At 41.0% G+C, this 14,691-nt stretch overlaps 1 protein-coding gene across 20 annotated transcripts in view; it reads right to left on the bottom strand.

Moving 5' to 3' along the window:
- The window catches only part of SYNJ1 (synaptojanin 1), an 88,743-nt gene extending 77,237 nt beyond the window's left edge, over nucleotides 1-11,506 (bottom strand). For 15 of the 20 annotated variants that reach the window (XM_074389332.1, XM_074389335.1, XM_074389334.1 and 12 more), the window contains exons 1-2: nucleotides 11,057-11,166; nucleotides 9,858-10,003 (exon numbers count right to left, since the gene is read on the bottom strand). In XM_074389332.1, the coding sequence (XP_074245433.1) occupies nucleotides 9,858-10,003; nucleotides 11,057-11,151 (241 nt within the window). In that variant the 5' untranslated portion in view covers nucleotides 11,152-11,166. The other 5 variants (XM_074389340.1, XM_074389339.1, XM_003927661.3 and 2 more) reach the window with 5 other exon arrangements.
- Between the last annotated feature and the right edge of the window lie 3,185 nt (nucleotides 11,507-14,691).

Below are 14,691 nucleotides of genomic sequence, written 5' to 3'. Positions count from 1 at the left end.
TCCAAGATTAGCTGTGCATGGTGGTGTGTGCCTGTAATCTCAGCTACTCGGGAAGTTGAGGCAGGAGAATCACTTGAACCCAGGAGGTTGAAGTTGTAGTGAGCCAAGATAGTGCCACTACACTCCAGCCTGGGCAACAAAATAAGATAAAATAAATAAAAGAAGATTCCTTCTACCTATACTTCATACATGGTCCACAGGATATTAAATGACTTTGCTTATCTATATTTCAGCAACCCATTCAACAGACTACAGCAATCATATGGTCTTCTAGTGAACAGAATGTAACACAGCTCATAATATTTATTGCTAAAAGCTAGTTATATAAGTAAACACATCTTTATATATGAAAAGTTATATAAGACTATAATGAAATAGAAACAAAATTTTAACATTTAACATATAAAAATATTTAATGTTTTGAGACAATAAAGGTTTTTAAAAATTTTTTTTCTTTTCACTGACTCAGTTCACCCAAAATTATCCAGGAATTTCAAGTGTTTAAATTTTTTTCAATCTGAACTGAGAAAGTAATCAGTATCCAACCAAGAAGAATTTATACATCTCTCCCAGTACCAAATTTATTCTAAGTGCCAAATTATTCAGTAATTTCACTGGTTCAGTAGCCATGAAATGCAACCCAATGTGAATGCATATGCTCACATATGTAACACTACAGATCAGCAATGGCTTATACCTATAAAATCTATTTAAGCTGGAAAAAGGTAAAATACAGATTCTTATTAACAACAATTAAAACACTCACGCAAATTTAAATTGTCACCGGTAAAAAATACAATATGCAATTTTTAAAACTACACTTTCTTTTGATACTCTAATTACAAGGCTAACCAATTGCACTAGTTCATTCCACTCTTTATTGCTTCTTTCACTTTGTATGCTTCTTTCAAAATTTCACTGATTCAGACTTTATAATCTCAAAAGTTTTGAAAATATTAGTGCTGGATGCTAAGAAAGGTAATACTATAATATTAAACGGCTAGCCATTATAATTAGCTTATATTTTTTCAGCCTTTGAATGTCTGAAAAAGTTTTTACATCTTCATTTGTGGTTGGGTACAAAACTCTAGGTGGATAGTTTGGTTTGGGTTCTTCCTTCCAGTACTTTAAAGATGTTCCCAATGTCCCCTGGCTTGGACTGCTCGTAAAGAAAAGTCTACTGTCATTCTCACCTTCACTCTTCTGTATGTGTGTCTTTTCATCCTTGGGTTATTTTTAAGATCTTCTCTGTATCACTAGTAAATTGTTAATCTAATCATGTATTTGGGGATAGTGTTCTGCTTTGTATTCATTTAGCTTCTTGGATATGTGGATTCATACTTTTCATCAAATTTGTAAAACTGCCAGCTATTGTTTCTTCAAGTATTTTTCTTCCTACCACCTTCTTTCTGGGATCCACATATTCATGTATACTGGGCCACTGGAAGTTGTCTTGAAGTTCACTGATGCTCTTAGTATTTGTTTATTTTAGCTTTTTTTCTCTCTGTATTTTATTTTGGACAGTTTCTATTACTAAGTCTTCAAGTTTGTCAATCATTTCTTCTGCAAAGTCTAATACAGTCCCTATCAGTGTAATTTTTTCATAATATTGTTATTTTCATGTCTAGAAGTCTAATTTGGGTCTTTCACTTTTTTTTTTCTTGGAGACAGAATCTCGCTCTGTCACCCAGGCTGTAGTGCAGTGGCATGATCTCAGCTCACTGCAACCTCTGCCTTCTGGGTTCAAGTAATTTTCCCTGCCTCAGCCTCCCAAGCAGCTGGGATTACAGACGCCTATCACCACACCTGGCTAATTTTGTATTTTTAGTAGACGTGGGTTTCACTATGCTGGCCAGACTGATCTCGAACTCCTGACCTCAGGTGATCTGCCCACGTTGGCCTCCCATAATGCTGGGATTAACGGTGTAAGCCACCACGCCAGGCCTCGTTCACATTTTTTGTATCTCTTCTTAACAAGTTCATTTTTATCTCTACTTGTTGAACATATGGAGTGTATTTATAATAGCTGTTTTAATGCCCTTGTCTATTAAATTTAGCATCTCTTCCTACATTTGACTTTTCTCCTTATGAGGTATATTTTCCTATATTCCTATAAATATCCTTAAACTTCGTTCTGGGATACAGCTCTTTGGAAATTAAGTTACTTGGAAACAGTGCTTGCTTTTAAGCTTTGTTAGCGAAGACTGGAGTGGAATTTAGTCTAGGACTACTGTGCCTTTACTGAAGCAGTATATTCTTTTCATTACTCAACCCAATTCTCCATCAAGACTTCTTGTTCACCATAAACTATTCCCAGCCCTGTGCAAGCTCCAGAAATTTTTCTGCTTACTCCCTTTTTGGTGATTCTTTCCCTGCCTCAAACAGTTTCCTTTCACACTGGCACCGATCAGCACCCAGCTGAAGTCTCAAGCAGAGTCCTCTACAGATCTCTGGAGCTCTTTGTGCAGCTGTCTCGTCTCTAGTACATAGTCCTGAGATTCTGGCTGCCTTGGCCTCCCCATATTCCCTACTCAGGAAGCCTATCAAGCTTTGTTTCGGTGACTCTTCAGCTACTACCACCTGGAAGCTCTCCAGGCAATAAGATGGAGCATTCATAAGGCCCACCTCCTTTGTTTCCCTTCTCTTGGGGGTCAACATCTTGTCTGAAAATCCTTCCAATTATTTTGTTTATTTTGTTGTTGTTGTTGTTAATTAAGGTAGGAGGGTAAATCTAGTCCCTGTTACTCCACTATGGTCAGAAGCTCCTGTTACAGTCCTGAGCTACTTATGTTTTATAGGACAAATTAGAACATCTGATAGACCTAAGATGATGTAATAGTCACAGAGTTTTACTACTCAGTGAGAGTGGAAGTTCTGCCTTTCCTTTTTATTTCCTCAAAAAGTTAAGCGGGGAAGAAATGAAAGCACTTAAGAATTACTGGTTTGGCTCTAGGTTAATCCTGCTAACAACCCAGAATCTAAAAGTTAAGTTGATTTTCTTTTTAAAGAGTTGCCATTTAAGTTATTTTCTATTAAATATGTACATTCCTCAGAACACAGAAGCATGTAAGAAAAAAAATAAGTATGCACCTTCCAAACATAGTTATAAAAAGAAAATGAATTTTTGCAACCCTAACATAAAATGATATATAACAAGTCTAAATTTCATGAATTCTCTGCTGAAAAAGTCAACTATAAAAAGTCACTTCTTCCCTCAACTTGCAAATTTTTCTTAAAAAGAGACAGGACACTGCAACTTATCTAAAGGGCAACATGCTGACAGCATTTGGCAATTAGAAAAAAACAACAACAAACTATATGCACTGGCATTTCTACCTACTACATTTATCCAAAATTCGAGAACCTGACATTTAACTTGGCCCAGCAAAGAAACTTTGTTTTGAATGACTTTACTGTAAATTAAACCATATCTCCTCTAATATATTAATGTTAATAATTTGTAGGGAAAAACACAAGTGTACAGTTCCCCCATTAGAAAATGCTACCAGTTACACCCTTAACCTAATGCCTTTCCTTCTTTTCACTCTTCCCCACCCCTGAAAATAATAGCCACGAAATACAGTAATACAATAAAAGCCTCACAACAGCATAAACAATAATTACAGTTAAAAAAAAAAAAAATCAAATGGTAGGACTATGTCATTGGAGTAGTTATGTTTCCAATCTTCAGTTTCCAAATCTCTGAAATGTGGATAAAAGCAAAATCTGAACTGAATGAAATAAAGTGTGTCAAATGCCACCTCTCTTGAACTGTGTGCTGAGATGCCCCACGGCACTACAGCAAACTCCCAGGGAAGCTGCATATTTTAAATAGAAGGAAACACTGAGATTCTCAACATATGTTGGAAACCAGCCAAACTATTAACCTGAGGTGCTTCGGAGTTGTCATATTAGATGGCAGTGCATTCCTTGGATGCTATATATTAGTGAAACTGGGTTTTTGCTGGTTGCTATAATAAATAAAAGCAAGTGTCACTTGAAAATCAGTGTGGAACAGGAAATAAGGAGGGCAGTGCTCAATCTGTTCCAAGGTTTGAAAAGCTATTCAGGCCAGGCACAGTGGTTCATGCCTGTAATCCCAGCACTTTGGAAGGCCAAAGTGGGCAGATCATCTGAGGTCAGGAGTTCAAGACCAGCCTGGGCAACACAGTGAAACCCTATCTCTACTAAAAATACAAAAATTAGCCAGCCATAGTGGCAGGCACCTGTAATGCCAGTTACTCAGGAGACTGAGGAAGAATTGCTTGAACCTAGGAGGTAGAGATTGCAGTGAGCAGAGATCACACCACTGCACTCCAGCCTGGGTGACAAGAATGAAACTCCCATCTCAGAAAAAAAAAAAAAAAAAGAAAGAAAGAAAAGAAAAGCTATTCAGTGCTCAACAGGCACACACTTCTCATTAGTAAACTGTGGTTATTTATGAAGAAAATAAATTTCCTATTTTTTCTGTATTTTTTTTTCCAAACAGCTGCAAAATTGTTGGGACACAAAAATTGTTGGACCTAACTATTTAATAAACAGAACTAAGAGGTATTGTTTGTGGCCTACGGGTGTTGTGAAAAACTTAATGAGATAATAAGGCCATCATGAAAAAATGAACTTTAAAAACCTCTGGCTTAATGCTGTGACTGGCAGAGTAAACTTCCAGTAAATGGTAACCCTTATTACTTCACTATGATTAGTCCTTTAAACTATGTAGTTTATAGAAAAGATAGCATATTGCAAGGTACAGTGGCTCACGCCTGTAATCCCAGCACTTTGGGAGGCCGAGGCGGGTGGATCACGAGGTCAGGAGATCGAGACCATCCTGGTCAACATGGTGAAACCCCATCTCTACTAAAAAAAAAAAAAAAACAAAAAATTAGCTGGGCATGGTGGCACGTGCCTGTAATCCCAGCTACTCAGGAGGCTGAGGCAGGAGAATTGCCTGAACCCAGGAGGCGGAGGTTGCAGTGAGCCAAGATTGTGCCACGGCACTCCAGCCTGGGTAACAAGAGCAAAACTCTCAAAAAAAAAAAAAAAAAAAAAAAAAAAAAGAAAAGAGAGTATATTTCATATTCTGTGATAAAGACCTCAGAATACTGTCTTATATTATGACATAAATTCAGTATTATATATATTATCATGACTTATGTTGTAAGAAAAAATTAGGTAGACAAAAAATCTCATATGGACAACCTGGAGGAAAACCAGGTCTAGTGATACGGCCTTGCTATTTATAAAAAGCATGATTTGAATCCTAATCTGACTCAAATTATGCTGCTTGAAAAGCCTGAAAATAATCTTACTACTAGACAGATAAAAGCAATCCTTACTCCCATGCTAGCATGTAATACGGAAAAGAGCAAAAGCTTTAAGAGTTAGGAATCTATAGCACCACCTTACATCATGTTTGACATAGAGATTCGTAACTTGTTTTTAGAATTATCCTCCATTTCCCATATGCTGACCTTCTCTTTACTCCATCTTCTATTTAGGATAGAACTAGAAAATGAATCATTCACTTTACTGAAGCCTGAGATGGGCTGTAAAATAATGATAGTGTGAACTGAATGCATGTATGTCAGACTGATGCCTCGTCCTTCCCCTGTGAGTCTTTGTGTACGTGTGTATAAACTGTAGAAAGACTAAGAACAATGAATTGTACACAAAGCTGAGAGACATCTTTTATCTCTTAATAAATTGTTTCCAGGAAAAAAGTATGTACTGTTTTTAACTTGCTAACCATCACACTAGCTGCTTAAACTGGTACAGATGCAGCAAACTAGTCACAGAGCTCACTTGCTACACTGAACCACTGCTCCAGAGACATCAAATTGCAATTTAATCAAACATTTGCTGTACAAGTAATTTTCAAAACTAAGCATGTAACGCTAAAAATGGGTACACTACTAAAAAACATATTAACTGTTATCTAAGGGTAAGAACTTTTTAGAAGGTGTTTTAAATAAATAAATGCAACAGAATAAATCAGTAAAAAAGTATTTTCTATTTAAAAAAAGTAATTTTGAAGCAAATTAATAGTACTTATAGAAGTAATAAATAACATTTATCATACACATTTCAAATTGGCATTTCAGAAGAATCTTAACAATGTGGTTAGTAGTTATTGGCATCCAGACACAGACACCTAAGCACAATCCCATATGATATGAAGGGACTATACTCAAAGTGCCACCAGAGTATTAGCACTTGGTTCAGCCTGAGAGTTTCAAGAAAACTACTTAGTAGCCCCATAAAAGACAACATCATTACAATTCTAAAAACATGGTTATTTTGGATAAAATCTGCAAGCCAAAAAAAAAGCAATCCCCTAATCTATCAAAGAAAGGCCTATATAAATTTTGCTCAGTAATGAGCATCACGATCTAATTGTATCAGAATATCCAGGGGACTGGAGCTCAGACATCAGTATTTGTAGAAGCTGCCCAGGTGACTATAACACTCATGATGTCAGCACCATGACTGATTTACGCTTAGTATCCTATCGACATAAAGACAGAGTCTTGAGGCTGCATTAGGGAACACTCAGGTCCCTAAGGGGATCCATGGTCTGAGACTGTTTTCACTTGCAACCCTTTGGTATGTGCTAATAGTATGAAAGATAAAATTTCATGTGTGGTATCTCATGGCACTTTTGCATAAGCCAAGAAAATTAAGTGACTGCTAAACCTCAGCACTGCATGCTGACTAAAATGTTTAAATTGTTTAAACTTTACTCTTTAAAGTAAAGCCAGGGTAACTAAAGACTTGAAATTAGGAACTTTTGGTACATAAAGACCAAATCCTGCTAGGGTCACTTTCACCACCTATTTTCAAGAAAAACACCCACATATGAGCATTTAGACAACAAAGCCAGCACCTAAGAAGTATGCATCTTGGTTGTGAGCAATGGCTCACACCTGTAATCCCAACACTTTGGGAGGCTGAGGCAGGTGGATACCTTGAACCCAGGAGTTTTAGATCAGTAGGGCAACATGGGGAAACCCTGTATTTACAAAAAACACCAAAAAAAATTATTTGGGCATAGTGGTGTGTGCCTGTAGTCCCAGCTACTTGGGAGGCTGAGGCAGGAGGATCAACTGAGCATGGGAGTTTCAAGGAGTTCAATTACAGTGAGCCATGATCATGCCACTGAGCCTGTCAGTCCCACTCAGGTCCTACTCAGGTCTTCTTCCTTCATGAGACTCTGCCCCAGCCACTCCAGCTCACCTGTGTCTCTACCTTCTCTTCATTTCTCCAGAACTTACTTTGTATCTCAAGGTGCATACTTCCTTTTTATTTTTATTTTTTGAGGTGGGCTCAGATTAGAAAGGCAGCACTCCAATCTTGGAGGAAGAAACCTTGGTATCACTCCAAACTGAAGGCCAAATTAATTTTAAAAGTCAAATGGCTTAAGAAAGTTTCTTAGCTTTTAAATATTAATATTTTAAGTATTACTGTAAAGTTTATAGTAGGAAAGATAACGACATTCCAAGAGATTAGACAACCATTTACATTAGCTTTATGGAAAGAGGCAATATTCCAACTATTTTTTTTTCTTTTTTTTGAGATGGAGTCTCGCTCTGTTGCCCAGGCTGAAGGTGAGTGATCTCAGCAAACTACAACAACCTCTGCCTTCCAGGTTCAAGCGATTCTCCTGCCTCAGCCTCCTGAGTAGCTGGGACTACAGGTGCATGCCACCATGCCCAGCTAATTCTTTTGTATTTTAAGTAGAGACAAGGTTTCACCATGTTAGCTAGGATGGTCTCCATCTCCTGACCTCATGATTCCCCCAACTTCAGCCTCCCAAAGCGCTGGGATCACAGGCGTGAGCTATCATGCCCAGCCCTGATATATATGTATTTTTTCTGAATTATCCACAGTCTAAATCTAAAGGAAATAGCATAGTTAAGGCAATATTTTAATATTCTTTCTCCTCAGAATGCATATTAATGCCAAAATGAACGTTTTAAGGCCTTTTGGTAAAAACAACCATTATTTGGCATAAAAGACGGCTGCTGGAGGTTTTGGAAGTATGATTATTCTTAGGTTTCCTAACCTTGCAGCAACAATCCTAAAAACTACAAGTAATACATAGTTTGTAGCTGAAAATCTGACTTGCTATTATGAGTAAACACAATTAAAGAAACATTTAGAATTTGTACAAGATTTATAAGTCTGGTAATGTCACCAAAAAACACAAGCAGCTGAAAAATGCTTCCCATATGAAAGCAAATGTTCACCCCACCCACTCCCCGATATTTTAAGAATTCATCAATATAAGAATTATGCTTGTAGTACAAAAATATGTGCAATGGAAATTAATACTGTACCAAGGTATAGTTTGGTTTAAATATTAAAAAAAAACCTTGAAGCAATTAAATTCATACTGATTGAGGATAGCCAATATTATTTATACTTATTTCTTAGAAGACCTAGAGCCCCTTCTCCTTCATTCAAAAAATATATGTACTAAATATATACATTTCTTATACACTGTTCTTTGCTTAAGACTTTTCATTATATCAATATCTTTTTCCCCATCAAGATGCAATTATACTATTTTAGTCAAGTTAACACTTTAACTGATATTAATATTCTACATGTAAAGAGTGTGGTCTTATGTGCTTCATTTACTGAGGCTGGAGAAAGCTTACTAGTTTAAGGTATTTAAGGGCTTATATTTGTAAGTATGCCTTTCAAATACTATTTTTAATTTATAAAGATATGATCAGTAAACTAATCCTAACACAGTAAAACCATAACAAAGAACAAGTAATTAACACTTGCAAGCCTCTAAAAAATATTATCACGTTGGAAATAACCCCAAACTGGGATTATGTGCCTAAGTCATACATATATATGTTATATATATAACATATATATGCACAGATACACATATAACATATATATTTAAAAACATAATATCTATATAAAATCATATACATATTTTTTTCTTTTTAATTTTTGAAACAGGGTCTCATTGTGTTGCCCAAGCTAGAATGCAGTGGTGAGATCAAGGCTCACTGCAGTCTCGACCTTCCAGGCTCAATCAATCCGCCCACCTCAGCCTCCCGAGTAGCTGGGACTGAAAGTGCACACCACAAGGCCAGACTACTTTTTGTACAGAAGGGGCTTCACTATGCTGCCTCGACTGGTCTTGAACACCCCAGCTTAAGCAATCTGCCCGCCTTGGTCTCCCAAAGTGCTGGGACTACAAGCATGAGCCCTCACACCTGGCAAATCTTACATTAACACAGTATTCAAATTAATTTTAATTTCATCCATCTGCCCACGAGATAAATGTTACTAACCTACCTTTTTTGTGTGTGGTACAGTAGTCTTTTTCTTTAAATCAAAATATTTTTTAAAATAATATGAAATCAATCACGTATTTCACATGAAATCCTAGAGGTTGTTACAATTCCCTTAGTGAAAACATAACAGCCATAACATAAATACCCCAACAATACTGGATAACATTAGATCTTATCTACTACTACAACTAACCTACTAGTAAATATGTCAAGCAAGATCTTGTATGGGTTTATGTGATATGATACAAACTGCAACAATATTTCTTTGAAAAAAACATTTACTTTTAGAAGCAGCAGCAGAACCCAAGAAAGCAAAATCCTGCAACCAAAACCTGCACCTCCCTGCATCCCCTCAACAAAAACCTGTTAACAAAAAGTTTGCCGGAAAATAAGGTTGATCAAGGAAATATAAGCATAATCTGCTAGAGCAAATACAGTGAAAGGGTTATCAGGCTCTTTTCTAAAAAATGGTTGAATCTGAACTATTTGATATCAAATCAGAGACCATCGCGAGTTGAGTTCTAACAGATGACTTACAGAGCACGGCAACAGCCCCAGACTCGAACATGAGACATTCTTCCTTATGCCTAGTTTCCACTATGAGGCTGAAAGGTGGGGGGTCCAGTTTGTGATAGATCCGGAAGCCTTTACTGAACGCCATTCTCCTTTCTTCGGAGGCAGCCCTGTGAAAATCAAGCAAAGCAAAGCAAATGAAGCTGATGTTTCCTTCTGCAGCAAGCACTGCAAAGCATCCAGAAGTCCCTCCCTGCCAGGTTTTGATGGGGGGTTGGGGTGGGGAAAAAAAACAAGACAGCTCAGGGAGAAAATGGCTTATTCCAAAAAGATAAGTCGTCACTTAATTTTACCAAAAAGCAAGAGGAAAAGCTACCAATTCTCACACCAAGGCAAGACAAGGTTTTAGCACTGTAAGTCCATCAACGGTTTGGTTAAGATGAGTTTCCCGTTTAATTTATGCTTACTGAACGGAAAAATTTTGAGCGTATTTCGTTCGGAGTTGTTTATCAGCTTCCTTCTTCAAGATCTGTCACTACGTTGAAAGGGAACCGATTCGGAAACTTCAAGCAGTTCCTTCGAGGGGAAAGGAGCGGCGGTGCGTAGGAAGGGTGACAAGGCCGGTTCAAAGCTCCTTAGGGGGCAGGAGGAGGAAAAGGATTATCCTACGCGACAGGCTCTCCTGGGGGTGGCGGGCAAGGGCAAGGGAAACCGCACAGGTTACCGCCGCCTCCCCTGCCCCGGGCTACCTCCGGCTGGGGGGACGGCAGGCGGGGCTGAAAAATACGAATGGCCACCCGGGAAGAGTCACGACTCGGGGCACCGACCCGACTCGGGCTCCTCAGGGGTCCCGGGCAGTCGACCGCCCAGGAAAACCGCTCTTTCTCAGACAGACGGAGGACCGGAGCAGCCCGACCCCTCCATTTAAGCGCCAGAAGAGCTGCCCCGGCGCCCAGGAGGATTCGGTTCGTTCCCGCGGGCAGGCTGACAGCCGCTGTCACCAAAGCTCCCGGCCCGACGCGGCGCCCGGCACACCCGAGGTCTCCTCACAACCCCGCCCGCCCTCCCGCACCCCAGCCTCTTGAGGTCGCCCCTCACCGCTCCCGCTGAAGCTGCGGCGGCGGAGGCTGATCTCGAAGACGGCCGCCCGTCCGCCCGTCCGCCCGCCCGGCTGCCGGTGGGTCTGGCCGCGACCGCTCCCCGCCCCCCGCCGGCTTGCTCACCTCTTCCTCCGGCTCCTCCTCCTCCTTCTCCCGCAGCCTCCGCCACAGCCGCCGGAAGCGTCACTTCCGCTCCACCAGGCCCATCTCTTCCGCATTGCGCCGCGGGCGGGGACGGAAGATCCGCCCCTCGAGGGGGAAGGGGCGGGGCGTCAGGAGGGAGACCACGCCCACTCTGGGCCGACCTGCCAGGCCGAGCCCCAGCGGGCTGCCGCAACCTCCGCCTCCAGCTACCTTCGCCTCCAGCCGCCGCCCCCAGGCCGCAGCTGCGGATCCCACCGCCGGGGGTGCAGGGAGAGGGAAGATCTGGCCTCCTTGGTCCCCTCGCGTGGGCTCTTCAGAGCGTGAGCGCCGGGGAGGGACTCCGGGGAAGAGCTTGGGGGGCTGCGTATTGCTGCTGCCCAAGCTGGGCCGTCAGGACCACCCCCTGCCGCCCCCACGGGCCTGACGGGCAAGGAGGGAGGGCTCGGGACGGTCGGCTAGCCGAGCCAACCAGGTGGCGCTTGAAGAGCTGTCCATGGTGTCGCCCAGCAAAAGGCACCGAGTTCCTAGTCTCAGCGTCTGGGTAGGTAGCAGAAGAAAAACTAATGCTTGCTCTGGAACAGTTCTGTTCGGTGCCTTTTCTTGTGTGTTCTGGAGCTCACAGGGTTCTATCGAAGAGTGCTCAGGTGTATTCGGTGGAGAGTGGAAAGTCACAAACCACGATCTCAAGGCTGAGTCCAACAAAACATGGCTGTAGGGAGGCCACAACAGCGACAGCTGTGGTTTCCACTGATGGGTGAATAGCTTTTGCCTACCGTTGAATTTAGTAACTAAAGGCACCTGTTTTATCTCATCCTTATTTTTCAACTGATCGTGCTTCCTGGCTAATATCAGCGTGTCCCATAGATTTCCTATTTGTTTCCATGGAGTAGACCTCGTAAGAATGATGTCAAAGCCTACAGGGCAGAAAGCAGTTGAAAACCTGAAGAACCCCCCACTCGAACTGTTTCCACTTGCGTTTGCTTTTTCCTTTACCTCTTCCCCTTCTGATTTTTAACAGCCAAAGCAGAATTTAAATTTGGTTATGTTGCAAAAATCATTTCCCCCTTCAGGACCTGTCATGTGACTTGATTTTTTCATCCATTTTAGGGAAGCTGCACCCACCCTGGTTTCAGAACACTGAACTAGTTATAATTTATTAGAAAAGAAGCCACTTCAAGTCATGAAGGAGAAATACAAAGATTCTTGGATTTAGTTCTAAGAACTGGAGGTGATTTCTATCTCAGTACTGTCTCAGAAAAGCTGTTGGTATCAAATGCATTGCTTGGGAGGTAGCTTTGATGATAACTGAAATCACTCAGTTTCAAGAGGAGCTGGGGCCTGAAACCAGACATGCTTACTCCAAAACCCAAAATCCTTTCCATCATGCCTGTGTGCCTGTAAGGCTACTAAAAACGTCTCCTTACTTATAGTGGGAAGCATGGGTACTAAGCTACTAAGCTCTCTTAGGAACAGTGTTCTGCATATTCCTGGTTCCTTTTTATTTTGGACTAAGGAGATTTAGGTCAAAATTTCTGGGTTCTGAGTTGGAATTCCTGCTTCTTTCTTCAAATTAAACTGGGGGGGAGGAGGGTGGGTAACAAGACTCCTATTCCTAGACTTGTTAGAAGGCCACAGCTTTGCCACATCTCATTTTAGTCATGAAAAAAGCACATGCCCAGAATTTGAAAAACATAAAGACTATTTTACTAGAGGCTTTTTTTTTTTTTTTTTTTTTTTGAGACGGAGTTTCACTCGTTACCCAGGCTGGAGTGCAATGGGGCGATCTCGGCTCACCGCAACCTCGGCCTCCTGGGTTCAGGCAATTCTCCTGCCTCAGCCTCCTGAGTAACAGGGATTACAGGCACGCGCCACCACGCCCAGCTAATTTTTTGTATTTTTAGTAGAGACGGGGTTTCACCATGTTGACCAGGATGGTCTCGATCTCTTGACCTCGTGATCCACCTGCCTCGGCCTCCCAAAGTGCTGGGATTACAGGCTTGAGCCACCGCGCCCGGCCTACTAGAGGCTTTTTAATCTTGTCCCTCTTCCCTATTTATACTTCTACTTCTGTTACAGCATTTGACAATAGCTGGAAAAAATTTTCACTGACCTTGAAATGTCTTTGGGGTAGGCTGACTTAAAAATATAGGTTAAGTGGCATACACAAACTTCTTAGTGAGATCCTAAGGGCCTGCAGAGACAGGCTGACACCAACTCGACCCTTGAAACTGGGCAGTGAAGAGCCTGTGGGAAGCTAAAAAAATGCTACTTCAAAAAAGATATCCTTACATTAATCTCTTGAACTTGAGTGTTAATTTAGGCTAATTTGCAGATTTGATTAAGGGGTCTTGAGATTATTTTGGATTATCCAGATGGGCCCTAGGCAATCACAAGTGTCCCTGTAACAGGGAGGCAGACGAAAATTAAACACACACACAAACTAGAGAGAGACAGATAGAGAGAGAGGTGATGTGAAGACAGCAGCAGAGATTGGAGTAATGTGGCCATAGCCAAGCTATGTCAGCAGCTGTCAGAAGGTGGAAGAGGCAAGAAAACATTTGAGCCTAGAGCCTTTGGAAGGAGCCTGGCCCTGCTGAGTCTGGCCTACAGAACTGCGAGAAAATACATTGTTGTTGTTTAGACCACACAGTTCATGGCAATTTGGTACACCAGCTACAAGAAATTAACACAAGGCTGATGTGACTTTCTATCAGGAAAGAGACAGCCTCAGGTAGGTATTTCAGATATCGCATCTAATGGAACAAATTGAAGACACTCAATTTTAGGGTTTGTCAAATAACTCGCTGATTTGTGAGCGAGTTATTTCTTCTATGAGCAACTCTACTTGAAATATGCAATTGATTATATGGAAACATGGAATTATTTTCACAGGAAAAACACTCACATAGTGGCAATATATAGCCCAACCTAATAGTATGTCTCAGGCAGAGTATGTAAGAATTTACTTATTTATAGATAACTAGTGATTATCCCAAACAATGACATTAAAAAACTGTATATCATGTACATGGCTACAAATTTTGACAGGTGTTTACTATGTGAATTAGTAGCACCTGCTTTTCTCTTGGGTTTTTTTTTTTTTTTTTTTTTTGTCAAAAATGCTAGACAACATGGGAAATATTAATAGTCTGATTCAGTAACTTTTAACAGCTTTTCAGGTTACACAGGCTTTTATATCAAGATCAGGATCTGCACAGCAATTAATATAGTGCTCTGCAGATCTTGATCCTGATATAGAATAGCAGGAGCTGCAGACCCTGGTTGTACCTGTTCCCCACTAATGACTGAAAGAAATGGCTCACTGTTAAAGAGAAAATAGGCCAGGTGTGGTGGCTCATGCTTGTAATCCCAGCACTTTGGGAGGCTGAGGTGGGTGGATCACAAGGTCAGGAGTTCAAGACCAGCTTGGCCAAGATGGTGAAACCTTGTCTCCACTAAAACTACAAAAATTAGCTGGGAGCGGTAGCAGGCACCTGTAATCCCAGCTACTTCGGAGGCTGAGGCAGGAGAATTGCTTAAACGCGGGCGGCAGAGATTGCAGTGAGCCAAGATCTCGCCACTGTACTCCAGTCTGGACGGCAGACTCTGTCTCA

The sequence above is a fragment of the Saimiri boliviensis genome, chromosome 18, assembly GCF_048565385.1.
Source record: "Saimiri boliviensis isolate mSaiBol1 chromosome 18, mSaiBol1.pri, whole genome shotgun sequence".
In the NCBI taxonomy this organism is placed as follows: Eukaryota; Metazoa; Chordata; class Mammalia; order Primates; family Cebidae; genus Saimiri; species Saimiri boliviensis.
Note: the sequence above shows the minus strand (reverse complement) of the source record. Positions and strands in the feature narration are given on the sequence as shown.